General features: G+C 37.2%; 1 protein-coding gene across 1 annotated transcript in view; it reads left to right on the top strand.

Annotated features, from left to right (window-relative positions):
* Positions 1-6,282: 6,282 nt before the first annotated feature.
* The window catches only part of LOC145988825 (uncharacterized), a 42,590-nt gene continuing 21,646 nt past the window's right edge, over positions 6,283-27,226 (top strand). The window contains exon 1 of the mRNA XM_083124036.1: positions 6,283-6,553. Within this exon, the coding sequence (XP_082980162.1) occupies positions 6,354-6,553 (200 nt within the window). The 5' untranslated portion in view covers positions 6,283-6,353. The remainder of the gene's footprint in view (positions 6,554-27,226) is intronic.

A 27,226-nucleotide genomic window follows, 5' to 3' on the forward strand; every position in this document is an offset into this window, starting at 1 on the left:
ATATCAATTTTGTTTCCTCTGTACCTGGTACTTTTTGAGAAACTGGTGCCATAGCAAAACCATGGTGTCGGTCATGTAGATGTGATGGATATTCCAAATCAACTTCCAGTAGACAACCTTTTGCATGATCTTTAGACCAGTTTAAGAAATCTTTGTCTTCAAGTTCTGTATCTGTCATCCATTCGTAATTGCCAATTGGTAGTGATTGATTCATGACATAACCATATAAATTGTTCATGTCAATATATAAAATATATTTAAATTTTTTATTAGCATTATAATTTCTAGATAAATATTTATTATTTGCTTTTGCATATCTTAAAGAACACTGGACTATACCACCACGCTTACCAGATTCAACAAACATGAACTGTTCGATATCGGTAACAAGACCAATTTCAACCTCTGTATTTAAAAGCATAGCTTGCCAGGATAAACCAGGTGTTGTATACATAAAAACAGGATCCAAATTGTATTTCTTGAAACAACGATTTCGAAAAATCTCGAACACATCAGCTAACAAAAGACCATCCAGTTTTAAATAGATATCATGATAATCTCCCATTGTTTTACAATTTAATATATTCCAAATTGTTTGTGCATATTGATAATCTATTTCACTACATTCTTCATCCTGAAGATGGTTATAAAATTTATTTTTCGGTGGTAACTGTGTCTCATTAAATTTATCAAAACTATCCATGTATTGATAGGGGTAAACTCCTTTTCTTTTTAGCAATTCCATATTAACATTATTAAAATATTTTCTTGTGTGAATAAATTCATCATCGGATAATTGTTTCACCAGATTTGCCAAACTACTAGATAGAAACTGATATGAATCTAGAAACCTAAGTTTAATTATTTGTCCATTTTCTAATCTGATAGTTTTTTTATGGTGATATATTTATCTTTACTGCGTGGTATAATATTAATATTTTCTGTATCATATCCTAATTCTTTGATAAATAAATGTGCATCAAAATTTTGTAAATTATGAATAAATACTGGAATAAAATTTGGTTTCTTTATTTCAAGTTACATGAATTGCAAATTGTTTCAATATATTCTCCATTAAAATGGTTATGGTGTTTAACTTTTGGATTAAATAAATTAAAATTATTTTTACAATATTTGCATTGTTTGGTATCATAATGTTTCTGATGTTGTTCTGGTGTAAGTTTATTCATCAATTTTGTATTATATAAAATTGGAGCAAAATCTTTTACCCACTCTCTAAGTTTTTCAATAAATATTCGAGATGCATTTTTACCTCTATAAATAAATAATTGTTGTGGATTATTTTCTTCATAAGTTTTTACTAATTTTAGTACAAAACCACAAGATTCATGGTTAGCTATATTTGTTGTATATGATTCATTTGGATCGGGAAGACATGTTTGCATCGGTATCTGTATTGTTTCAAAATCAGCATAGATTACAAATGGATGTTGTACCAGCGATTCATAATTAGAAAATTTTATACTTTTGGATGGAAATTTGTAAGTTACATGAGGATAATAATAACATTTTTCAATATGTTCCTCTAATTGCTGTTCACATGATTTGTCACCTCTTCCATAAAATTTTGACAAGCATCTATCACATATAGCAATTTTAAGATGATTTAATGTTATTTGATTATGCACCAATTTTGTTAGATTTTGTATGAGACAATAGTGTTTCTTATTTCTCTCTGTAACATATAATAATCTTATGATATGTGCACCAGCAGATAATGGATGGTGTCTGAGTGGATAAATATTATTATTTATATCATAACCATAAACATGAACATTTATTGATTTTTTATTGTATTGTTGATATTGCTGTTCAAATTTCTCAATATCTGAGATTTGTACTGGATATTTTATTCCTGACATGGATTTTTTAAATTCTGTTTCAAATTTTTCATAATGGGAGACACGATATTTGTGATTATTATAATTTTTAACTGGATGAAAATATGCTATGATGCACCAGAGGAAACATTTATTATCATTATTTTGAATATTTAATACAGCTAATTTGTTTCTGATCTCTTTAGGTAATTTAATATAACCAGATCCTCCAAGAGGGGCATTTTTTGCTATTTTCAATTCAAGTTCATGGTTTGTATCACAAAGAGACCACCCTGAATCTTGTTTTTCGAACTGTTGTTGTTGTAACTTAAGTTCTTCACAAATTCTATCATAAATATCATCTAAATTGTTAGTATCATTATAGTATAATTTTAACACATGAGTCTGATGATAAAATTTTTCTATTTCATTACCAGGATTTATATAATTTGATGATAAAATACAATATAATTTGAGAGAATATTGTCTAAGTTTATCACAAATTAAATTTTTAAATTTAGGTTTAAGTTTAGCTAGAAAATTTGGAATATCTAATTCTTCATTATCTACATGTGTTGTATTATATACAACATGATATAAAATATCTTGGTTTGGATTTTTAATTTGATTATTCATTTTGTTATAATTGGGTTTTATATCTATATTTTATAATTGGGTTTTATATCTATATTTTTATAATTTGGGTTTTATATATATAAAATATTTTTTTAGGATTCTTCTTAAAACAATAAAATTTTAGGTAAATTAATTATTTAATAAATCTCTTCTCTCAACTTCTAATTCTCAAATAATAATTGAAAATAGCAAAATATTTGTATTTATAATCAGTAAACTCTCCATTTTATATTTAATCGGGAAAAATTTTGATATATATCTATATTTTTATAATTTAGGTTTTATATATACAAAAATTTTTTTTAGGATTCTTCTCAAAACAATAAAATTTTAGGTAATTAATTATTTTATATATATTTTTTTTTCTTTTTTTTAATTTTTAATTTTTTTTAATTTTTAATTTTTATTTTTTTTTTAATTTTTATTTTTTTTCGATTTCGGGGGTAGCCTAGAACGGAAGTAGACCGGAAGTAGACAGGAAGTAAACCGGAAGTGGACCGGAAGTAACTTAGCACTTATTTTTAACTTAGCACTTCGCTTTAATTATTGAAAAATAAAATTTTAGCAAAAGTTATAGAGGGATTTTCGAAAATTAGCAATTTTGCACTATGAAAATTGGAATTTGAGCTTTGACTTTTTTTTGCGCTTGTATTGTATCACTTTTTGTAACAGTCAAAGTTCGATTTTGAGTATATTACTTTATAGGTGTACACAATAAAAGTAAACCAAAATTTCGCGGGTGGCCTAAAACGCACAGTTTACCCTACTAGGGTTATCACGGTAATGGAAATATATATTATTGATTGAGAAAATTAATAAGCATGCTTTACTTATCCCAGATTCGGACCCAGTACCCTTGTTTTCAACTGTACGCGTTAATCCCTGTAGACCACGGAGCAAGGCGCAAGAGAGGACACCCCCTCACCGACAAATTTTCATGTTTACTAAAATGTGCAATAGTAGAAGAAATTTTTAAAACCCTTTTGGAACCTAATGTTGATGTTCTGTCCTCCCCCCTTCCCAAAGTTAGGCCCAAGTTACACTGGAGAAGGAACCTAGAGGGGGAATTATGTTGATTTCATGAAATGCATGAAGGATAAATTAATTCCCCTCGAAATATATTTCTAGATACGTGATTGCAAGCTTCGTCGTTGTGTGAACAGACTCATTCAGCAAGTTCGTATGGCTGTGTACAATTCTCATTGCAAAAAAACAGAATCTATAATTTCTTTTCTTCTTAAAAAGGGCGATATCTAAAATAACATTGAAACAAGCGACTCTGTGTTTTGTAAGGATAGAAGCGAGGTCTTGCGGCGAGAAATTGACCGAATGCAATGGATGGGCGAAGCCAAGAAAACGCAACGAGAAATGGGTGACCTTGATTTTCCAACTGCAAGTGTGCAACTGTTGGACTCCAGCTTTTGGCAAATCGCAGCGTCTCGCCAACGGCAAGGGAGCATTCAAAGTGGGAGCATTTCCCTCTCGTTTTCTTTGTAAATGGATGGCCCGCTTTAGAGTAGATTTTTCCACGTATGAAATTTCCACGTGTGAAATGGTGGAAATATAAGCAAAACAAATCTTGTCATTGTACTACGGACATCGCATTTATTTATGTATGTCGCGACAAATTTATTTTGCAGTTCAATTAATACGTAGTGAATTGGTTGAACGTAAATAAATACTTAAAGCACTTATTTCTGGACAGTGGAATACTTCACGCTCTCTATGTCCACCTGCTGATGCTGGTTGCTGCTTCTAGAGTCGTTTTCACGTTCAGAAGACACAACGGCGCTTATGGAGAAACCGCACAGTGTTGCCAATACAGCGCTAGCTCATGTCGCCGGGAAATGATGACCTTCCTTCACAATGAAGGTGTTACATATTTTGATTGATTGATTGATTTAGTTTATTTTACTTCACGGTTTGTGCCTCTTGGCTAATTTGCGAAGATGGGGATGAGTGATGAAAATTGATGAATGGACATTCACAAACAACCAAGCCCGACCGGGATTCGAACCCGGGACCCTTAGCGTCGCAGCGCGATGTGCTAACCACTCGGCCACAGGGTCGGGCGTTACATATTTTGTATATATAATGATAATTATATGTAGTGAACGTTACAGTTACCTTTTTTACTATGATCCATTGCGATCACTACAAACGCGAGTGTAATGCACGAATATGACACTTCAGAAATCACTTAAAAAAGTAAAAATCACTGAGAGCTCACACAACTGAAAACACTTTTTCGGGAGAGGGAAAAAGTCTAAACAGACCAAAGCAGATCTCTCACTCAAGTAAGCGAAACCTGGCGCATGGGTTAAATTCAAGTTGCAACCCAAACAAACAAATGGGTTATGGCCCACGTGAAGTGATAAGACGTGAATGACTCAAGCAAGGCATGTCATATTTCTATCTTGAAGCCCCATATTTTGTCACGTGTTGGAAAGCCTTTCAAAGGTTAATATGGTGTCTATGAATTTATGTGTACGTTGGAAACTGAAAGGTGATCTTCATTTCAGTATTAATGTCGACAGTAATGTAAACGAAAACAACGTGTATTTGCGACAGCACTAATGTTGCTCACAACAGCAGCATTGGAAATAATTGTCAATTATTAAATTTAAGTAATTTCAATTCTATTATAACAAACTGCATGAAGTTCATATTTTTAATGAATGGAAATAAAATAACAACTGGAAAACTTGGTGGTGATTAGCCGGAATGCTGCGGTGAGTCAGCTCAAGATGGCCAGACAACGTCTCCTTACTTCGCGCGCGGTTCGGGTTAAAAAGAAACTCCAAATGCATGGAAGTAATATTTCTGGGAACCTTTGAGTTGTTATAAAAAATAATTTCATTATTTTCTCCACAACTTTGTCGCTGGAAGTTTTTACTTGGAATTACAGAACAAAAAATGGCCAGCGACGACATTTTCTACTGCACGAATATAAAAAATCTCCACATACTTTATTTGAATATTTTTTAATGCAAATATGCTTTAAAGTATTGATAAATTCTGAGTACCACCGTCACCTATGACAATTAAAAAACAGTGTCAATTTTTTTCATAATGAAAGCTTCAATTTTACGGCATGTTTCAACGTTAGGAATGAAAACAATGTAAAAATTGTGTTTTCACAGAAAATTTGCGTTTTTAATTTATCTAAAATTATGTAAGCAAGTTACCAGTTTTTTGTGTTCACCATCGTATTCTCTACAAAATTTCTTGCAAAACTGCAGGTACCGATTTTACTTAAGCTAAATTTGTAAATCCAGAAATTTGACAACAGCGCGCTCGTATTTCCCATAAGAAAAGCATTGCCCATAAGAGCCCATTGTGTCTTCTGAACGTGAAAACGACTCTAGAAAGATGCGCGTGCCTTGCACGGAGAACGCCGAGCGCCATGTTGTCTACGTCGATTATATACTTTACATAGTCTACATTGTCTACACGTAGAATGTAGACAATCGTTGTTTACGTGTAGACGCACATCACTGCTGGCATCCTCCTAACCCCCTTCGCCCTCAGGTAAGCTAGGGTTAAAAGTTGTTCAAATACAAAAATTGTAATCGGGGGAGGGGGTCATTTTAAGAGGAGTTTGCATTTACCACTTAGGCTTTACCCGGGTTCTATACTGCCTCTCATTTGAAAATTTTAACTTTCTCAAATTTTCAGGAGTCTCTATAGCCCCATCTGCTCCCCCTTGCGTTCTTCACGTGTTTCTATGGGTTCAAATGTCTGAAGACAGTTAGTGGAAACTACTACATGCTTGACGAGTTTTTAAAGTTTGATATGGCAATAGTGGAGCGGAGTATATGAAATGTCAGACAGTGGATCGAATTTTTGCAGGGAAAGGAAGTGACCCAACGCGAAATGGCTCTGAAAACATTAGGAGTAGATTTTGAGAAAAATGTATATTTACGCTTAAATGATGTGTTTTTTTTAAACATTAAATCATCAGATTTACAGCAAGAAACCAAGACTGATATTTATCGGTTACTATTTTCGTTATATGACTCTTCGTGGGTAAAGAACAATGACGGAAGTGAAGCCACACTGAAGAATTTTAACAGGTATATAGTCTATTGTTTTAAAACATGGTTGGAACAATATTTCAACATTCGAAATGTTGAAATATTGTAAGCATTTAAAGTGTATATAGTACATGTATTCAAAAGAGATTTTGGATTTAGTTCGTAAGTAGACTGATGTGATTTGAGAGCGAGTCGAGTACACAACAGTCCCTTAACGAATATCTTAATGATGTAGTTGTTTTTATCATTAAAAATTAGCGTTTTAGAAGATTATAACCGAAGTTGTTAGATGACGGAAAACTTGAAGCGCTTTGATCTTAGTGTACTACATAAATAAATTGGAAAAATAGATACCTCATTATCGAAAGTAGTTAACAGCGAATTGCTTGAATGTATCTGATAGTAATAGTGAGTAAATTTTAAGTATGGTAGAATACCCGTGGTATGATTGGTATAACATTAAACACAGATATTTTTCTCATATAAGCAATAATGTTTTAATTTGTGATAAAACAAAATGTTCATGTATTTACGCAGTATATCCACACTCCCTAACTCTCGCACCTCCCATGTTTCTTTTCTCCGAAAGTCTTAATTTAAATATTGAAGGCCTGATTATTTTTGTTTGTCAATTTCCCAGTGTTGTACCCAAATATTTGGAGAAGTACAGGGGAAAAAATTCTAATTGATATAGGAGCAAAACCTTACCATTATTCAGAGTAGTTGGATCTAATTCAGATGTAATGTACTTCCAGTGCTCGTATATGATATGAAGGTAACAAACATTACGGAAGTTTTAAAATTTATAGTAAATATCATAAAGATTATTATTTTTATATTGCACTTTTTAAACCAGTTAGTTATACAGTTATATTCATGATTGCCCTTAATAGGTGAAGTAATATAAAGAAACAAATATACTAATTGCATGCTAAGCTGGATATCTTTTGTTGGTATCTATTCGATCTCGGCAGAACAACTCTCACTCGTTTATTTCGTTATTTTTTACATTCGAACTTACCTATTCTGCATTGCGAAAGATTCTTTAAGGTGTAATTTTGCATTTTCATGAAAATAACTTCAATTTTTCACATTAAGAGTAATTATTGTTCTTCCTTTTTTCGCGTGCGTAACGTACAATATGGCGGGCGCAGCTTGAGTAGCGAGGTGGATCATGTGGGTATGCAGTGTTTCCAACCTTCGTAACCGGAAAATACCTGAGTAGCCCCACAAACCATCGACGGATAGCCCCACGAACCATTTCCAGCAAGGTTAGGTTAGGCAAGCATAGTTAAAATTTTGGGTAACAGTTCGTTATATCGGAGACACATTTCTTCATTTTTACAGAAGAAACTACTTACGGAAATGAGTTTCTCCACGCTTTCCAACGTTCGTGGAGGTATTTTCTTTCATCGTGGAATCTAACTTATTTGACCGGCAAATCATATATTTTTCAAGAGAAATATCCCACAGACGCACAATTGCCATGCTTCCCATATGTGAACTGTGTGCTCCGCACGTTCGATGATGTAACCCACTGTCAGTGTTTCAAATTCCCTTTTTTTTTTTTTTACTATGTTTGCCTAACCCAACCAAAACTAACCTAACCTTATGGAAATGGTTCGTGAGGCTATCCGCCAGCTAGTGCATAATGGTGGAGCCGGTGACGAACACGATAGTAGGTATTTTTCGGCGAAGGTTGAAACACTGCATACCTACAACGTGAGTCAAGATGTGCCCGCCATATTGTGTGTTCCGGAAGCAAAGAAAGGAATAAAAAAAATCACTCTGTATGTGAAAAATTGTTTGTTTTCGTGTAAAAAGCATAATGGCACCTTGAACTATGTTCCGCAATACACAATTGGTAAGTACGAACCATGCGAAACACAAAATATCCGAATTAAATGTGTGTCCGATATAACGAACTGTTACCAAATTTTGTTCGTAAAACAATGTGATAAAGTTTTGATAAAGTTTTAAGAAAACACCTTCACTTCTTGCAAAACAACGGCGTGGTTGGAAACACTGACGTGGGGGTTGAGTTATGAAACGTACAGAACATCCGGCTCAGATACAAGCAACGTTAATTGTGCGTCGGAGAGATATCTTCTTCAAAAATACATGAATTCCCGGTCGAATAGATTACACGATGGAAGAAAATACGTCCACGAACTTTCAGAATGCTGCAGAAACTCATTTCCGTAGTTTCTTCTGTAAAAATGTAGAAATCCGTTCTGCCGAGATCGTATTGTTACCCCAATTGTTTTACATCACAGGTTTTTTTTTTTTTTTAATTACCTATATTATTTCAGGAACAATTTTACAATACCGGGCACTTCCCCAATTTCGTTCATATTTCGCATACTAATAATTTAGGACTCCTAATCATGAATCTGCAGTTAAAATTTGGGTACTTGTTTACTATCCTTCGGACACATTTATTTATTTTTACAGAAGAAACTACTTACCATAATAAGTTCCTGTAGCATTGTCGAACATCGGGAAGGTGTTTGTGTGATGTGGGAATGTTTCATAGCTGAAATTCATGTTGTTTGTTGAAAATTAATTCTCCGACGGAGAATAGCTCCCCACGAACCATTGGCGCGTGGATAGATTAGTTCTGTTAGGTTAGGAAACATAGTTAAAATTTGGTGTCGTGTTAGTATCAGGATCTAGAAATTGGAAATAATTGCGAACCATTGGCACGTGGTTAGGTTAGTTATGTTAGGTTAGGAAACAGTTAAAATTTGGCGTCGTGTTAGTATCAGGATCTAGAAATTGGAAATAATTGCGAACCATTGGCACGTGGTTAGGTTAGTTCGTCTCAGGCAAGCGAAAAGGCCTATCAGAAAGACGTACTGGTAATGTGAAAAATTGCAATTAATTTCATCAAAACAACGTTGATACATCTTCAGGAATGTTCCGCGAAGCAGATACGTAAGTACGAATGTCAAAAAATTGACGAAACAATAAAATTAGAGGTGTCCGAAGGATAGTAAATTTTTACCAAAATTTGGCGCTCACGTGTGGAACTTGCAAATATAAGGTGGTCCGTGATCGCAACCGATAATGTACGATTGCTCATTATTTATCGCAAGATTTTGCGTTTTGAATACTTAAAGAACAAAATATATATTCCTGACATTATTACGACCACAAATTTTAACTGTTCGCCTAACCTTACCGTGCATGGTTTGTGGGGCTATCCGTGAATGGTTTGTGGGGCTACGCGTGCATGGTTCGTGGGGCTACCCGTGCATTGTTCGAGGGGTTTAAGGTTAATTGCGACCAGGTACCGTAAAAAAAATGTCAGTTTCGTAACACTTAAGCGACAAATTTAAACCACAGAATCGTGATCAAGTGTCCTAAATTATTGAGTATGCGAAATATGAACGAATGCCCCGTATTATTAATATTTACCCAACTGAAACTGACTAAAAAAAAGGCTTTTTTCAAAGCAAGGCTTACGAAAAATGAACATTACTTCCTCCCTTCAAAGATGCCATCTTTCTCACATAAACAACTAAACACTCCCTACACCGACAACGTAAACGTTACTTGTTCATATGAGAAAACATGGTTTCCAATAGTTGTTTATGTCTCGAGAATCATCGTGGTAATTCACAACATTATTTTACAACTTCTACACGTTAATTTACAATTTGTGCACGTAACCACTAAATCTTAACTGCAGGTACGTCACCAGGACTTCTTAATTAGTGAGTATTAGAATTATTAACAAAATTATGCCTTTTTTTGTATTCTAAAATCACAACCTTCTACACGTTATTTTGCATGTTCCACACGTGGGCGCCAAATTTTAACTGCAGATCCATGATTAGGAGCCCTAAATTATGGAGTATCCGAAATATGAACAAAATTGGGGAAGTGTCCGGTATTGTAAAATCATACCTTATTTCATTCATTTGTGATGATTAAGAATGTAATTCAGTGATTGCCTGATGAAGCATAAAGTATAACAAAACTTCATTACAAAATAGTTCACGTCGCTTATTGTGGACACACTTGTGGAATATTCGGATTCACATGCCTGTGTAAATATTGTACCATAATGAACACTTCTGGGTTGTAATGATCTCATTAAAAGTCCAGTGTCCATCATTGTACCATACATGTTTAGTGTGCTCTGAAATCCGAGACCTGTGACTGAGTGTAAGATTTATCCACATATTGCCATTTCTTTAAACTTCATTCCAGCATTTTAGTGATATAATTTGCTACATTTGAGACACTTCTTGTTATGAACCCAGGGTGGCGACAGACCTGGAAAACCTGGAAAACCGGGAAAAGTCAGGGAATTTGAGGTGTCAAAAAAAGTCAGGGAAATGTCAGGGAATTTCGTCTTCATTGACTTCGAACAGTCTTTTGACGAAAATTGTTATAACTCTTGCACTATGGGAGCAATCTACTTCGGATAACTTTTGTTTTTCAGCTAAAACATCAGCGCATGCAACGGTGTACAATTTACAACACCGGACCGAGGAAGGGGGCTTGGGGGGCACGTCCCCCGAATTTCAATGGAAAAAACAAAAATCTAGAGTTTGCCCACTCTTCTCCCGCTATTTTGGGGAGAAGGCGCAAACTTTAGTATTCTTTTCAAAGAATGGACATTTCTCAACAGAATGAAACATGTTTTATGTTCTTGGGTGCCATACAAGTTGAATAATAAGCCAAAATGTGATTTTTTTTTTACGAAATATATATAAATTTGCATTTTTGGAGGAAAATTGTTATAACTCGGGCACTAAGGTAGCAATCTACTTCGGATAAGTTTTGTTTTTCAGCTAAAACATCAGAGCATGCAGCGGTGTACAATTCAGAACGCCGAACCGAGTAAAGGGGGTTTGGGGGGAGCGAATACCGAATTTCAATGAAAAAAACAACAACAGAAATCTGGAGTTTACCCACTATTCTCCCGTTATTTGGAAAGAAGGCACGCAACTTTAGTATTCTTTTCAAAGAATGGACATTTCCCAAGAGAATGAAACATGTTTCATGTTCTTTGGTGCCATACAAGTTGAATAATATGCCAAAATGTGATTTTTCTTTTTTTGCGAAAAATAGGTAATTTGCATGTTTGGAGGAAAATTGTTATAACTCGGGTACTATGGGGGCAATCTACTTCGGATAAGTTTTGGTTTGCAGCTAAAACATCATAGCATGCAACCGTGTACAATTCAGAACACCGAACCGAAGAAGGGGGGTTTGGGGGCGCGACTACCGAATTTCAATGAAAAAAACAACATAAAAATCTGGAGTTTACCCCCTCTTCTCCCACTATTTGGGAAGACTGTGCGAACTTTAGTATTCTTTTCAAAGAATTGACATTTCTCAAGAGAATGAAACATGTTTCATGTTCTTTGGTGCCATACAAGTTGAATAATGAGCCAAAATGTGAAAGAAACTCTGTTCGGAAATGTGGCATGGATATGTTGCGGAAGGGGGGGGGGGGGGGAGCTTGGTCATCAATATGAATTTCCCATGCTTGCTCCAGACCTGTGTCAGAGTTTCCACCCAAACATAAGAGTATGAAGGTCCAAAACGCACATTCATTTCGTAATCATAACCATGATACCATATGGTATCATCGGGCCAGTACGACCTTACCCTGATGATACCTTAATGGTTGGTATCATTGGAGGAGTAAAGGTTAAGCCTCTAAATATTATGTGGTGAAAAATGCATTGAATTATCATTTTTTCTTGTCCGTATGGGAGTAGTAAGGGAACTTGTCAACAGATGGAGGGGATAAGAGCTGGTGGTGCCGTCCGGTAGTTGTCGGACGTCGTAGTAAGGCATTTTGTTGGGCAAACTGAAGGAACATTGAAACAAATATGTTCCATTGATACATACGATTTTTGTCGAATATCACCACCCGACAAAGTATCTCACTACAACATGCGACAGAAATTGCATTGACTGAAACATCCAACAAAAATCGCATGCATAAACAAGAAGAGCTTTAGACTGCAAATATGCTGCTGGAATTTTATTACTCTTCTGGCTCACTTCACCTTATTTAATGTAGCAGTGCTTACGAAGGTTTTCTTTCATCATCCTGACGCATTACTGGTTTCACACAAGTTAACATACGTTTACAATGCCATTGCACTATTCTTACATATCAAGAAGAATCCAACCAAATGGGATATATATTGAATACTATCACGAAAAAGTGAAACATAAATCTGCATTGGTGAACGTTATAAAAATTGGCAAGTGCATGCTCTCAACCTCAAATTTACTGCAACACTAGTATTGCAATGAAATTAATGCCACTCTCTGTTCTGTCTGTTTAATCTCGTGAGAGATGGTCTTAATGTCCAATATTATGAAATAAAATCCTAATAATAAATACGAAAATATTTTAATATATTTACTCGAATCATTCAATCATAACAGCAAATCACTTCCTTCAAGAATTGACATTTCTCTGCCAGCCCTGCTAAATTTTCACTTTCCATCTACTGATTTATACGAGGGGTGGCCAGAAAGTAATTTCCAATTAGTAGGTACATTGATTTTTTGCAAACTCCAAAACCGTTAAAAATGTTAATTGCTGCGAAATTCGAAATATTGAAATAATGCGAATTTGGCAAAAAATGCGAATTGTAAACATTTTTAAAGAAATGTCCTAAATTCCATGAAATCCAACATCCTTGTCTTTTCTAGGCCATGTTTGTGTACAAAGAACATGCAAGTTTTCCAACATTTTACTCAAGAGTAAACTATAGAGTTATACGTACGTGAAATGATTCCGACAGCCACATTAAATCATTTATTTCCCACGATTTTTTCAACTTCTATCAAACCATTTGCATCACAGAGCAAAGTGGCAGGGTTCTAACAGGAGATCGAGTGCTTATCTACCGTCACACGGGAGCCACATCTTCGTATTTGTCGCACGAGATATGTTTTGAATTACCAAGCTAAGTGCGTACTATCGGCATTTGTCGAGTGAGTAATAATGGAGCTCAGTCGTTAGGGCATCTGACTACTATGCGAGAGACCCAGGGTCGATCCCCGGCGGGGGAGAACCGGGATATTTTCCACCTATTCAAACTGCTCCGGCGCCCACCCAGCATCATACGAAGCTGGTACCTTGAGGAAACTTTGAAGGATAAAGGCAGCCAGGAGTGTGGTGCTGATCACATCATCCCCACCTTCAGCCGTGATCAAGAAAGTGTGGGGCCCTAACTCCACACCAAAATTTCATTATCTAAAATCCTTACCTTAAAATTAATAAAGGGGTATTGAAAATAACTTTCCCAAACTAACTTTCAAGATATCAAACTCTCGCGAAGAGGCATAAGCCATGTGACTTACAATTTGAAACAGTAGTTTAAAAACACCATGAAGGTATAATTTCAGATATTTGCCAGAAAATGCGCTAAAATGAAAATGTTAATTTTGGGATTTTTTTTTGGCATAATCACCACCGTTGTTCTGGCATGTGTCGCAGCATGGCACTAAATTGTGTATGCCCATGGTATATGTGTGTGACACCAAAGACTGGAACAATCTCTACCGCAATGTAGCTGTCAAATCCTTGCCTTGCCAGAAACCTCTTCAGTTAAACAAAGAGATGAAAGTACGTACATTCAAGGCCAGGGCTGTACAGTCTGAGAAAAAAATACCTGGGCCACGGGACGTAGAATTTCGTAACGTCTTAAAGCCTGTTGTTTATGCAACCCAAATAACAAAATATTCGCTTAAGTTTGCCTGGTGATTCTGACTTCTCGGGAAGGATTGAGCTTTGATAGCATGAGTCACATGACTCGTGCCCCAGCCACAACAAACAGCTGGGTGCTACGATGCCTCCAGAAGAAAATTTCAGGAACTGGTTTCTTGACAAGAGCTACTCGTAAGGAAATACTATTCTATCAAGTGATATTAGAGTCATTGTCAAGAAGGTTCGCTGAAATGATGGTTCTCATCACAGACCACATGCCACACGTTAATTGTTTAAGTCTAGTTCATGCACTGGACCTACAGATTAAAATGGGATTCGAACCAAAGCCTCTCTACTTGGTATTGAATTCGGAAGCCTTTCATTACATGGCGAAGACGTTACTACTACGACATCAGAGAGGCAATGGAACCCCTTGAGAAAGAGATAAGCGAAAATTGCTACCTGACAAACCATATTTGCCCGTAAATTTTAAATATAAGACAATATTTTGTACTGACAGTTTCGAACCGTGGGAGAGGCATATATTTTTTTGTACCATCGTCCATTTCACGAGTTTATAATTCTTCCTCACCGACACGAGTAACGCGAGTGGTAGAAGAAAAGCGAAGTAAAATAACTGAAACAGAAATAAAAGGAAAAAGCGAAATAAATTTTATTCATAATATTCTGCAGTCACTTGAGTTGTATTCACGGGATGCTATCTTTAAAGAAAGCCATGGTCTCTTCCTTGTCTCTTTCGCTTTCTTTGTGCTCTTGCTTCCCCCGTCACGATTGGTCTAAAACTAATTAATGCGACGTTAATTAAACAATCCAAACAACGAAACAATGCACAATCAACTGCACAAGACAACATTCCAAATGTTTTCGAATCGGAAAACAATTGAGATGCTGTAAAATGACTTAAGATGCAATAATAAAGTGGGAATTCGGTACCGTATAGAATTAAATCGGTAGAGATGTTCGATTTGATTGGATGTTTGTTATTTAGATTTGCTATTCTTTCACTTTTGGCAAATAGCGACGATGAAGATGAGTGATGCTATGATGAAATTGATGAAGGGACACTTACCAAGGACACCCACGCCCAAGTCGAGATTCTAACCAGGGACCCATGGCATCGTAGCGCGCTGTGCTAACCACTCCTCCATGGAGTGGACATTATAGCATATTTTGTGTGCTCAATTGGGATCAATCAATGGAATGAATAGGCATATTATATGATTAATAAATTCATATCATAATACCACGTCATATTATTCGGCACGAAGTAACATCAGAGACATTCAATCTTGCATTTTTGCCTTTCAACTAATTCTTTGAATTCAGGTTAATCACAACAATAAGATAAATTATGAAGAAAATGATAGTGAATGTGGGATATTGACAGTTATTACGAATTTCCTGAGAGAAACAACATTAAGCAGGCTCGGTGGTCAAGCTCATTAAGTGATTGACATTCGATATCGTCGCCAAAGTTCCCGGTTTTGAGTACCGTCCTTGTCGGGGGTGTTTGACTATTTCGTCATCAATTTCGTGTAATGGTCACTCGTCCTTATCGTCGCGATCATCGAACAGGGAATAAAAATTATAAAAATAAATACGATGGAAGAGTACTTATTTCATCTCTCACGAAATCTCCTACAAAACCGGAATATATAAAATACATGTATATTCATTCACATACATTTTCGATTTCTATATTTAACTAGTCGAGACCGAGAACGGGACAGCAATTTTCAATTCGACAAACCGAGAGGCGGAGAAACTGTCAAGTCTCGTTTCTTCTTGGCACCTCCGTAATCGAGTTGTTCTGTTTGTCATTGGCTTTGTATTGGCAATTATTGTCATTATTCTTCCCCTGCAGGTAAACCATAACGATGAATTATGATGAAATGAAGCAGATAAAAGGGCAAGAACAAGAAAGTCATGCCTGTTCGGGACTCCAACCCAGAACCTTATGTAACGAGATTTGAAATTCTGGAGAAGGCGTCCGTGTTTCGCTTGGTTTTCTCCTCTACTTCTCTTATATTATCATACATGTATAATAAAAATGGATCTCATACGATATGTTGCGATTCATAATTGTGCTGGTTAGATGCTACAGATGTGAACTCCAACCTGCAATATATTATTCCCTTTTGTTTCGTATCTGGTTGAACATGAAATTTTCTTACACTGTGACAATTTCTTTCTTAGTTTTGGTTTGGTGCACAGATATGCTAATCTGGACTCGACCTTCAGTTTAAAGTGGGATACTAACCACTATGTGCATCCATCGTGTATCAAACCCGGGATCCACTGATTACAAGGCGACGACGTTATCACTACTCCATCGAGGAGGCCCCATGACAAAATGTTATTCACTCGATCTCTACCATAATTTATTTCAGCATTTACATTTTCGTTTTCTTCTTCTTTTTTCCTTTTGTTAACTACTCTTATACAACTCTTTTTGCGTCTTCGAATTTCTTCTTGTTTCAGGAAAAAATAATACATGCAGGCTCTATAAAAATCCCCCGTTCAAATAGATAAAACGTTCACTCTCGAGAACTAATTTACATGTTTATCACTAACGTAACCATTAGGAAACTATTGAAATGTTAACTGATATAACTGCAGATGAAACAATACTTACAGCCACTAACGAAATATCTATTCTTGTGTAGCCTCACAGACAACAAGTATCTGGTGAGTCATTCACTCTTGCTGACTACGGGCGAAGGTCACTGAACTAAAGGGTGGTGGCAAGCAAGCAGGCTTGTGCTCTACCAAAGACGAGGTCACGTGTTCCAGTTATCAATGGCGTACGAAATAAGGAGGAACACAGCTATCTGACGTATGTTTTGGTCCCGTCATTGCACGTAGACAGTGGCGTATGCTGGTTCTAACGAGTGGGTAATCTCCGACCTTTTGATCCTCAAACTCCAAAAGTTTCCGTGCAATTTATGTCACGCTCCATATTGGATTTAGGAATATTGTGTCGGAATGTTTGTCTTATTGCTACGATCACAATCAATTAATTCTCGTTATTGCAGTTTACTATACGCGTAGAATTTCAAATAATAAAACAAGACAGTATTATAAAGCTATAAAAAAACAGCCTGTGAAATATAAAAATGAAAGACGTGCACTAGTGAAATAAAAACCCGCAATATTAATTTAAGTGCAAAATTCAACTTACTCCAGGACCCGATTACTTGTGCTGTACTACATCCAAAGCACGCTGTTTGTCCAGTTGCACGTCAATACGTGTCTGGGCGAAAGATTGCAGTTGAACAAAGGAAGTTATGTGACTTTTGGATTTTTCATGTTTGGCACAAGTGTTGCAAAGATTACAGTCACGCGTCCATACATTCTTTTCAGCCCCGAAAAGTAAGCACGGCGAACAAAAATGCAAAGCTTATTAACACTTATACTTCCTGTCAACCATGGTGTTTTGTCATAATTTGCTTGCGAAAATGCCTCACATATTCCCGATTTTGTCTTTGTGTGTAGAAATAAGTTCAAGCGATGACACTGGCCTACCTGTATTAACAATTTGCAACTTCTCCTGAAAAGATCTTGTTCCAAAAGGTTTCACCAGCAAATCTTGTATCACATCCATTACCCTTTAACACAGCACTATCACGACAAACACTAACACCTAAATAAATAATAAACACGAAGCACAGCACGAAGCCAACGACTACACGCATTCAGTTTCACGCGCCAAACTTCTGTTGTTGTGTTCCTGGCTCAGAATGAAATTCCCTATGAATAATAAAAAAAATCCCTTTCCGAGCTCGAATTGACAGGTTTTTAAAAGTTCGAATCATTGCAGGTCAGAGTCAGAATTTTAATTCGGGATGAGGATCATCCCTTATTATCAGCCGCCACATAAATTTGAAACAGTGGGGTTAGAAGTCCTGAAGATGAATCTCAGATTATTAGAACGTATTAAGCAAAGTGTTTAATCCTGCTAATGAAGTAAAATGAATTACCACTATACACTTTTTAAATTAGATATTTGTAGGATTTCGGGGAGGGGGGTTTCCCTTTAAAAAAATATTCAGTTCCGTGAGATAAGTATTCTCGCTGCTTTTGAAGATTAGAGAGGAGAAACAATCACTATTTTTGTAAATACAAGGATGGGGGGAGTCAGCAAATAGGTGCTTTAATTGCTTAAGCCTTGAATTTTAATTCAGTTTGCTTCATCTTCAATATTTAAGCTTTTCCCTTTTGATAAATTTATGTTCAAGTAACAGAAATCAGCAAGACAGAAGCAAATGTAAAGTGAAAATTAGCGTAGAATTGGTTTGCCCATGTTATTCAGTTTTCCTGTTCTTCGCACTCTACCGGGTATGTTTTCCCTAGTTGAGCGGAGGGAACGGAAAAGGCTCTCAAGGTTGAGAGTGCGACCGGTGGACTCTCACAAGAAGGAGCTTACCCTGGGCACGGAATCACCGCGCCTGAAAAGCAGTGTTTCCTCCCCCTCTTTCCTTTCTCCTCCCTCCTCGCCAAGGGTTGTAAGGAAAGCGGGAGGAATGACGTCAGGGTGAGATTCCCTGAAGTCATTCCACCGGCTGGAGAAAGGTTCCCGGACATTCGGTGGCAAACGATTGGAAGTATTCGCGCGCTGGAAGCAAGGAAATGTATGCATCGAAATTGGTTTGGAAGAATATTGCGAGGAAATGTGTGTGTATATATATATATATATATATATATATATATATATATTAAAAAAAAGAAATACAGCCGGGTCATCTGCGATTACCTAGATGACCCAGAGTATACGCCGCTGCACGTAGAACACTTTATCGTAGTGGCCTTGAAGTTCCCTCAGGGCACTCCTACGTAAAGGCTTCTCAGCTAGAAGGATATCTTCCCCATTGAGTGGAGGAAAAGTGGGTGCGTATAGAGGTCCCTCAACTTTCGTATTCTGTTTCATTTCAGAACCTGTGCTGTATCGTCGACTTAATCCAATCTATCCGATGTAGGTTTTAGGTTCTGTTTCTGTTCGGTTATTTCATGTTGTCTTCCTGCTTATGTTATTCGCGACGAAGGCTCTGGATTCGATAATCTGGACAATAACGGGATTGTGTTGGTTGCTTGATTTGGTGTCTTAAGTTCACTTTATGTCCTGTTAGGCTAATCATGAATGGACCTACAGTTTAAAGGGGGATCCGAACCACTATGTTCCTCCACCGAGTATCGAACCCGGGATCCCTTAATTACAAGGCGCCCACGATCCCACTCCGCCATCGGGGATTGTGTTCGCAACGAATGAATCAAATTTGAGTGATATGATATGCAACCATTGGAAGACTATTGAAAGAAAAGCTACGGGAACCTGCCAGTTTTTCTACTGCAGACAGGAAACCATAAACATGCAAGAGAAGCTTATATTCTATGAAACCTGACGCTATGTGCTCGAATACTGGCTATATATAATCCATAGAGGCATAGCAACGTTAAACAACCTCTTATATGATACATATAGGTTTAAAAAGGTCGAAATACAAAGATTGTGTGCGCCTCACTGATCGCGTAGTGGTAAGGCCTTGTAATCAAGGGGTCTCGGGTACGATACCAGGTGATCGCACATAGTGGTTCGGATCCCACTTTAAACTGTATGCATTTCAGATTAGTCTATCTGTGCCGGTGACTCAGTCGGTAACGCGTCTGACTACCATGCTATAGGCCCCGGGTTCGATCCCCGGCCGGTTCAAGCCCGGGAACTTTTCTAACGTTGGAAGCGGCCCCGGCGCCCACCCAGCGTCGAATGACATGGATACCTGGGGGAAACCCTGGGGGTAAAGGCGGTCAGGGGCGTGATGCTGATCACATCACCCCCCACTCACGAACGAATCAAGAAAGTATGGGGCGGCGTGATGCTGATCACATCACCCCCACTCACGAACGAATCAAGAAAGTGTGGGGCGTTACCCCCACACCCCCTATACACCTTCATGGCGTAGCGCTAAGCACAGGTGAGAACTTTACCTTTTTTTTTTTTTGCATAAAGTGGACTTACAACAAAATTTAAAATTGCGATAAAGATTATGATAAGGTATTAAAGAATTGGGTCTAACACATTTTTTTATTGTTTACCAATGACCTTGTTAACGGTGGAAGCGGTCCCGGCGTCTACCCAGCGTCGAATAACATGGGTACCTGGGGGAAACCCTGGGGGGTAAAGGCGGCAGGGGCGTGATGCTGATCACATCACCCCCACTCACGACCGGATCAAGAAAGTGTGGGGCGTTACCCCCACACCCCCTATACGCCTTCATGGCGTGGTGCTATGCACAGGGGAACACTTTACCTTTTTACCTTGTTAACTAATATTCTTAATTTCAGTTTCAAGATGAAATCGGCTACGAAATAAAAGGAGTGGGTTCATATTTCTGTTACGAAATTCCACTTTTGTAGTAGACCTGTGCCACACTAAGATGTGACATAATAAACAAATCTGAGACACTTTCAAAGTATTAAATTGCTATCTACGTATTTGGGAACAATCTTTCAATATAATACTTTTTTTGGACGCGTCAAATCATAGTATTTAATTCCTGTTTTAGCAGCTTTAAGAAACCTGATTTTTTGGGGGGGTTACAAATGCCCTTTCTGCTCCCGTCAAGTTACGCCTATGAAAAAACAGGAATTCAAAGTAAAAGACTGTCCCGACTAAATCGGGAGACACGTCTGATAGATTTACAATTGGGAAAATCATAATTAAGCGTGTAGTTGAAAACAACCTATTTTCATATATTGCATGCAGCTCTACTTTTTCTGCAATGTGGATCAAGAACTGGGGACGTGGAGAAGCACAACACTCCACGTAACCAATAGTCACGTGACCCTCTTTGCTTTCCTGTCATGTTGACCTTCGCGTGGAACACATTTCTCGGTGTTAAGACAGGCAAAATCACCCGATCATCGAAGGGTGCAATATGTGTTGCCTACCCTCCTGCATTACTTGCTCCTATTAAAGCCTTATGGGGAAGAACTTTTTTCCATGACTGTACAGGGAGTGGTCCAAGATATCCCACCTGAAGTGATGCAAAGGGCCCGTGTGTACTCAGCTCTATGGGGTTGTGCACATTCGATTGGCCTTCCGTGAATTGTCTGCACCATCGTCTGACCATCCTATCACTCACGACGTCCAGTCTGCAAAACTCACACGATTGCTCTGTGCCAAATTCTGAACGTGCAATGTAGGCTACATTGCAGTCGGTGGGAGACTTTATGAGAGCTGCAATCTTTAACCTAGAACTGTCCTAAACCGGCTACATTGCAACTGTACCAGATTACAGCTACATGCCACTTCTTCCTGCCTGTATGTGTGTGTGTCGCTCTCCGACCACTAGTGCTGCGTATAGGCACCATTGGAGCTTTTCCAGGATGCCCCTCGTATATGAACTTTCAGAAGCTTTTATTATTAGTGTGTTCCTGTTTTAATGTGTTGGTTAGCTAAATCAGGTACCTATACAATGCAATTCTATAAATTCCTTGCGTTAAATTTCTAATACTTACATACCCTTTTCGTCAGCATTAATGGTATAACTGCATGTTGTCAGTTTCACAGCACTTCACTTGGATATGCTGTACTGAAGCAGAAATCCCATCGATAATGTAAGGAAATATGACACTTTCTTTTGTTCAATTCAGTTGTTTCACTTATATGCAAGAGTTAAGTTGTTTGTTTTACAGAGAAGACAGAAGTAGCTTTATGCATTGAAAAGTGAGTCCGCACTCATGGTTCTAGCAAGCAGAGGGTTCCAAACTTCAGTGGAAATATCAACATATAATACTGAGAATGTATAAGGAGACTGATAAATTACAAATTGTATTTCTTAATCAATCACTCTTATCTCATTTAGTCGTAACTTTACAAATAAGCAAGTATTTTATTTTAAACTTACTGCGTATGACAAAATTCCATAATCCTTCCTTAGCTTGTGAATTGTAATAATTTTCCAAATTCACTATTTTGCAGTTTGAATTCAAGTCATAGAGAACAAAGAAATTAAGTCAATTTAATAGAAGATAATATTGGTACTTAGCAAAACCATATGTGGATCTGTATGAGTTTATTATTTCCATTTGCAAAAACATCGATTTAGTTTAGTTTGTAATTGTCAGGGAAAAATGTAAATTTTGTCCTGGAAAACCTGGAAAAGTCAGGGAATTTCATTTCTGCTTGTTTGTAGCCACCCTGGAACCACTAAACAGGGTCTACCAGACTGGAAATCCTGGAAAAGTCAGGGAATTTACTTTTTCTGGAAGTCGTGGAAGTCTGTTATTTTTAATGTGATGTTTTGTCCGGGTTTCCCAGAACTTTTTCAAGCTTACACCAAGATAAACACACACACAACCTCACATGGCTAGTCACTCTACATTCTACATGCAGTCATTTCTGTTCTACTTCCCTTCCCATTATTACTTTTAACATGTGAAGTGAGTGTTCTGAAAATCTTTGTTAAGCAAGATTCTAAGTGTGGTGTTTAGCTAAAATATAGTTACTTTCTTATGCACATATTTAACTACATGAATTCCACTTGGTCAGGAAAATTTTGTTCCTTATTCTGGAAAAGTCAGGGAATTGTGTTTTTCCAAGATTTTAGACACCCTGACTAACTGTAACTCATGAAAATAAATTTATGAATAGATTCTCTTGGGCTATCGACCAGGTGAGTTGTGGAAAATATTCCAAGCTTTCATCACCAGGGAAGCTTCAAGTTTTACTTCAATAAATGTATGGTTCCTGGTTGAGAAAAAATGTTACACTTGGATAGTTGGATAATTTTATTTCGCGAATGAAATCTGAAGCATGTGTCAAGAAGAAAGGCAACATTACTGGTGTAATGTACTTGGTGATGAGCACTACAAGATATAGTGTGCAGCAAACTTCCCAGTCAAAGACTAAAAACGGCACCATTACCCACCAACTCATGATGCTCGTAATAGTTCCATGTAATAAACTGGGAATATAATGTACTACATGTACCTTGCTTTGTATTAAATTTCCTAGTCTGCAAATAATGACATACAAAACATTTGATAAACAACAGTCCAAATAACAATTCATAACCCTTTGTACCTGATACGGTCCAGGTATTAAGCGTATGGCTACAAGGTATGGTCTTCACGGCCAGAAGAAGAGGAATCATAAGCAGATGTATTCTGTGTATATTCTGGCTGTATCATGGTTCAATGTACTTGAATGTTTCGGACATGACGTCCAGTTTCTATTAAATATGTTAATTGTTCACCGTCTGGTTTTTATCTTGTGCAACGTATATTAATCCACATTACCATATCCTTACTTTGAACCTATCAGTACCCCTGCTAGAAAGTTGAAAAAATTTGCATGGTTTATGGAGATTATGTTTGTGAATGTTTTCTGTTTTTAGCTTGCCGAGATGTGTTATACTGAAATAATGTGTGTTTCATGTGATAGTATTGGGATTAAATATAGGTTATTGTGGTTTCTGCACCCCAAAACAAATTTTATGTACCAGTGTCAATAATTTTATGTTGTGAGGTTAGGAGTGTTGGGATAGTAAAATTGCTATCAGTATCATGGGCTGATTTTGTTAGGTGACTTTAGCATTTGGCATTTATTTCCCTTTTAGAGTGTGTATACAACTGGTCAGTGGCGAAGCGTAGATTTCCTAGCAGGGTAGGCACAAAAGTGCGATAATTTCCATTAGTTGCTTAAATATGTAAAAAGAAAGGGAGGGGGGCTATGTCATGGAGAGTGGTTCAATGTCTCTCCAGACCGCTTCTTTACTTGCCTGTGGCGCGACGTTTTCAAAAGTGTTGTTACCGGTCATCAATACGATAATTATGTCTTAAGACGTTCTCCTCCCGCCCACCAGATGTCATCGATAGATTTTGTTCATTTCGTTTTTTTTATTTGTTTGTAGTTTTTCAACCCCTGATTTATACACACAACTCCAGAAAGAACTACCAATCATGGGACATCGCGAAAATCCAACGAATAGTGCTCGAGCCCTGTTGTCAATTCTTCATCACTTTTTTTCTAAATTTATTTTGCAATTGAGGTGAAAAGGGGTGGAACCCCCCCCCCCCCCATAATTTTCGGGTCAGTCTGACGTTTGTGCCGTGAGCACACGACAGAATTCCGCACTTTCAGCGACTGTCAGTTTGGTATGTTCTACTGCTGCCAACTTAGTTTTTTTAGCAAGACTTCCTCGCACCGAGGAACACACCATTGTTATATGTTGTCTAACTAAAGGAATAGTTGTAGTTAATTCCCATCTTGGCTTTCTAGATAAATGAATTTCTGACACCTGTATGTGCAAGTAAACATAATTTAAATTTTGAATATTTTCGTCTCATTTGTTCTACTCTATGTTAATCGTGACGATGAGAATGTATGGAGAATGAATTAAAGATGATCAGGAAACATTGGCATGACCACAATTAGGTCACCTGGCTTCGTAACGTGTTAGGATGACCACCACGGGGCTTTAAAGAAAAACATAAGTAAAGGTGACCTCTCTCATTCAGTGTGTATACTTCGCATCCTAGTTTGTTCTACCCTTTGTGTTAGTAGACACCTTTACGTGATAATAGAACATAGGATCCTTGTTTGGGACCCGGCAACACGACAGGTTACTATGTAACATATAAACAGGTTATAATAAATGTAGTTGCTTGAGAGAATAGAATCCCAATTTTTAGGCGCAATTCAGCTCTTTTCTGCCAATCCAATGTGACAACACTGGCTGGCCTGTTCTGCCAGACCTGAAACAGACATGGCCCGTGCAATAACCCCATAACACAACACCCTTTGTCCTAAACCCAAAAAAAGTCTTCCCTTGCATTGTACTCTCATTGAACGCCCTCTTCTCTTGTTATCCCTTCAGGGTAAACGAAACTGCCTACCTCTTCGCTTGTGTCGGCTGCATAAAAAAAAATGTCTGCTTGTAATATTTATTCAACGACAGTGTTAACGCATTAAATAACGTTTCAACAACTTTGAATTTTTTAAAATCTTTTGTTGTCACTTGCCACTGCTACTTGCAAAGGAAAATATAGTTGAAAACATTTTAGAAATGATTGTTATAAGAAGGAAACATGAAATGCCAAAAGTGGGTCCTACCTTACCGATGATTACATCTTCACTTTAGAACTCGATTGTTCATGCATTTCAGTCCGGCACTTCTTGCATAAATCTGATCGCTGCACAAGACACGAATCACAAACAAAGCTCTACCATCACGAAACTCGCGCTCAGAGCCACGCTCCGTTGTAGCGTCCTGAGCAGGAGGCAAGTTTTCACAGAGAGGGAACGAGCGGGGAAATCCCCGTTCATGATAAAAGTAAATTATTCTATTTCCAGTGAAAGTAAAACTACTTTGTAAATATAAGGCGTAACTGGCATATTAATTTACATAATTTGGTATGAAGACTTACTTTATACATATAAGTTCTTTAGACTTTCTGTTTACGCTACGGTGTTGGGTGAATCGACAAGACCATCAGCACTCTGACCAGAAAACGAAGTCAGAACTACACCTACTCCGTAATTTTTAATTTCACTTACACTTGTCGATGAAAGGAAGGAAAACCTAAGTTTCGTACAAAATATGGAGAATGTACAATGAAATAGAAATATCTCTGCACGAACACATGCTAATGTTTACAAAAATGCCGGTACACCACAAATTTCCAACCCTGGCGGAAATGCAGTGTTGCTGATATTCTGTTCGTTCTAGTAGGTAACACCGCGAGGCCGGCCTCAAGAGCACGTTATAAGCATACGTACAGTACTCGTAAGATTAGGCTTCCCGCATATACGACCATACGACAGAATGTCAAGAGAAGAGGCCCCAGCAAATGTGCCTCACTCCGTGGAAAGTTCGTATACTGGACAGGGTTAGAATTTTTTTTGTAATTATCATAAATGAAAATTCCAAACTTTTCCATTGCATCACATGTGTTTTGATGAAGTAAGTAAATACACCTTTAAAAGAGTGATGGCGTGGGTAGGCCCGGCCTCCTGGCCTCATAGGACGCTTCGCCACTGCAACTGGTAAGCATTTGCCATTTATTTCCCTTTTAGAATGTGTATACAACTGGTTTTTATGAATAAAAAGACGAAGTGGACTGATATGGGAGGTTTTATACTTATGCATTCAATACTCGGGGAGTTGGTCAAGGGTCCCACATTATACTCCCCTTGCAGCTTGCACCACACTGAGTTGGAAACAATGTCATGAAAGCAGTGGCGTATGCTGGGTTTAAAACCTGGGCTATTTCTTTTTATCATAATGTTCAAATGGGAGGCTCTTTTTCGTTCAATTTCTTGGATTTTAAGGTGATGTGACATTGCGATTAAAATACATACATTACAATTTACTAATAATTATAAAAATATCACTGTTTCATTAATATAAAAACAATAAGGAAAACATTTCAAATATTTCATGGTTATTTATAAAACACAGAGGCCCATATTGTAAAATATTTATGTAGGCCTACGTGCGAGAATAAAATATATGCGTATAATAAACTTCTTACCTTGAATATTTAATTTGGACAGGAACTCCATTCTTCTCTTGGCAACCTCTGTGGTAAAATGGTTATTAGCACAGCGCACTATGACGCCAGTGGTCCCGAGCTCATATCCAGGCATGGACATGGGTATTCTTTGTGAATGACCCTTCATGAATTTCATCGTATCGTCACTCATTCTCATCGTCGTGATTAGCTAAAGTGGCAGAAGAGCAACGCAAAATAACAAATCAAATCCATTCTTGTCTTCTTTGCGATGCCCGAGGCTTGCATATCTTCACGATTTGAAGTTTATCCTCATATAAAAGCAGATTAAATTGTTTTGGCAATAGTTCGTTAATTATGTCATTCATTTTCGTTCACTACACGACTCAGCACAGATCATTCAAAACATATATACGTAATTCACTCACTAAATACACTTAAGAAAATCCACACAGTAAGAAACCTAATTTTCTTAAACTTCCTTC

Source organism: Lepisma saccharinum, chromosome 6 (genome assembly GCF_977018435.1).
Source record: "Lepisma saccharinum chromosome 6, izLepSacc3.1, whole genome shotgun sequence".
Classification (NCBI taxonomy): Eukaryota; Metazoa; Arthropoda; class Insecta; order Zygentoma; family Lepismatidae; genus Lepisma; species Lepisma saccharinum.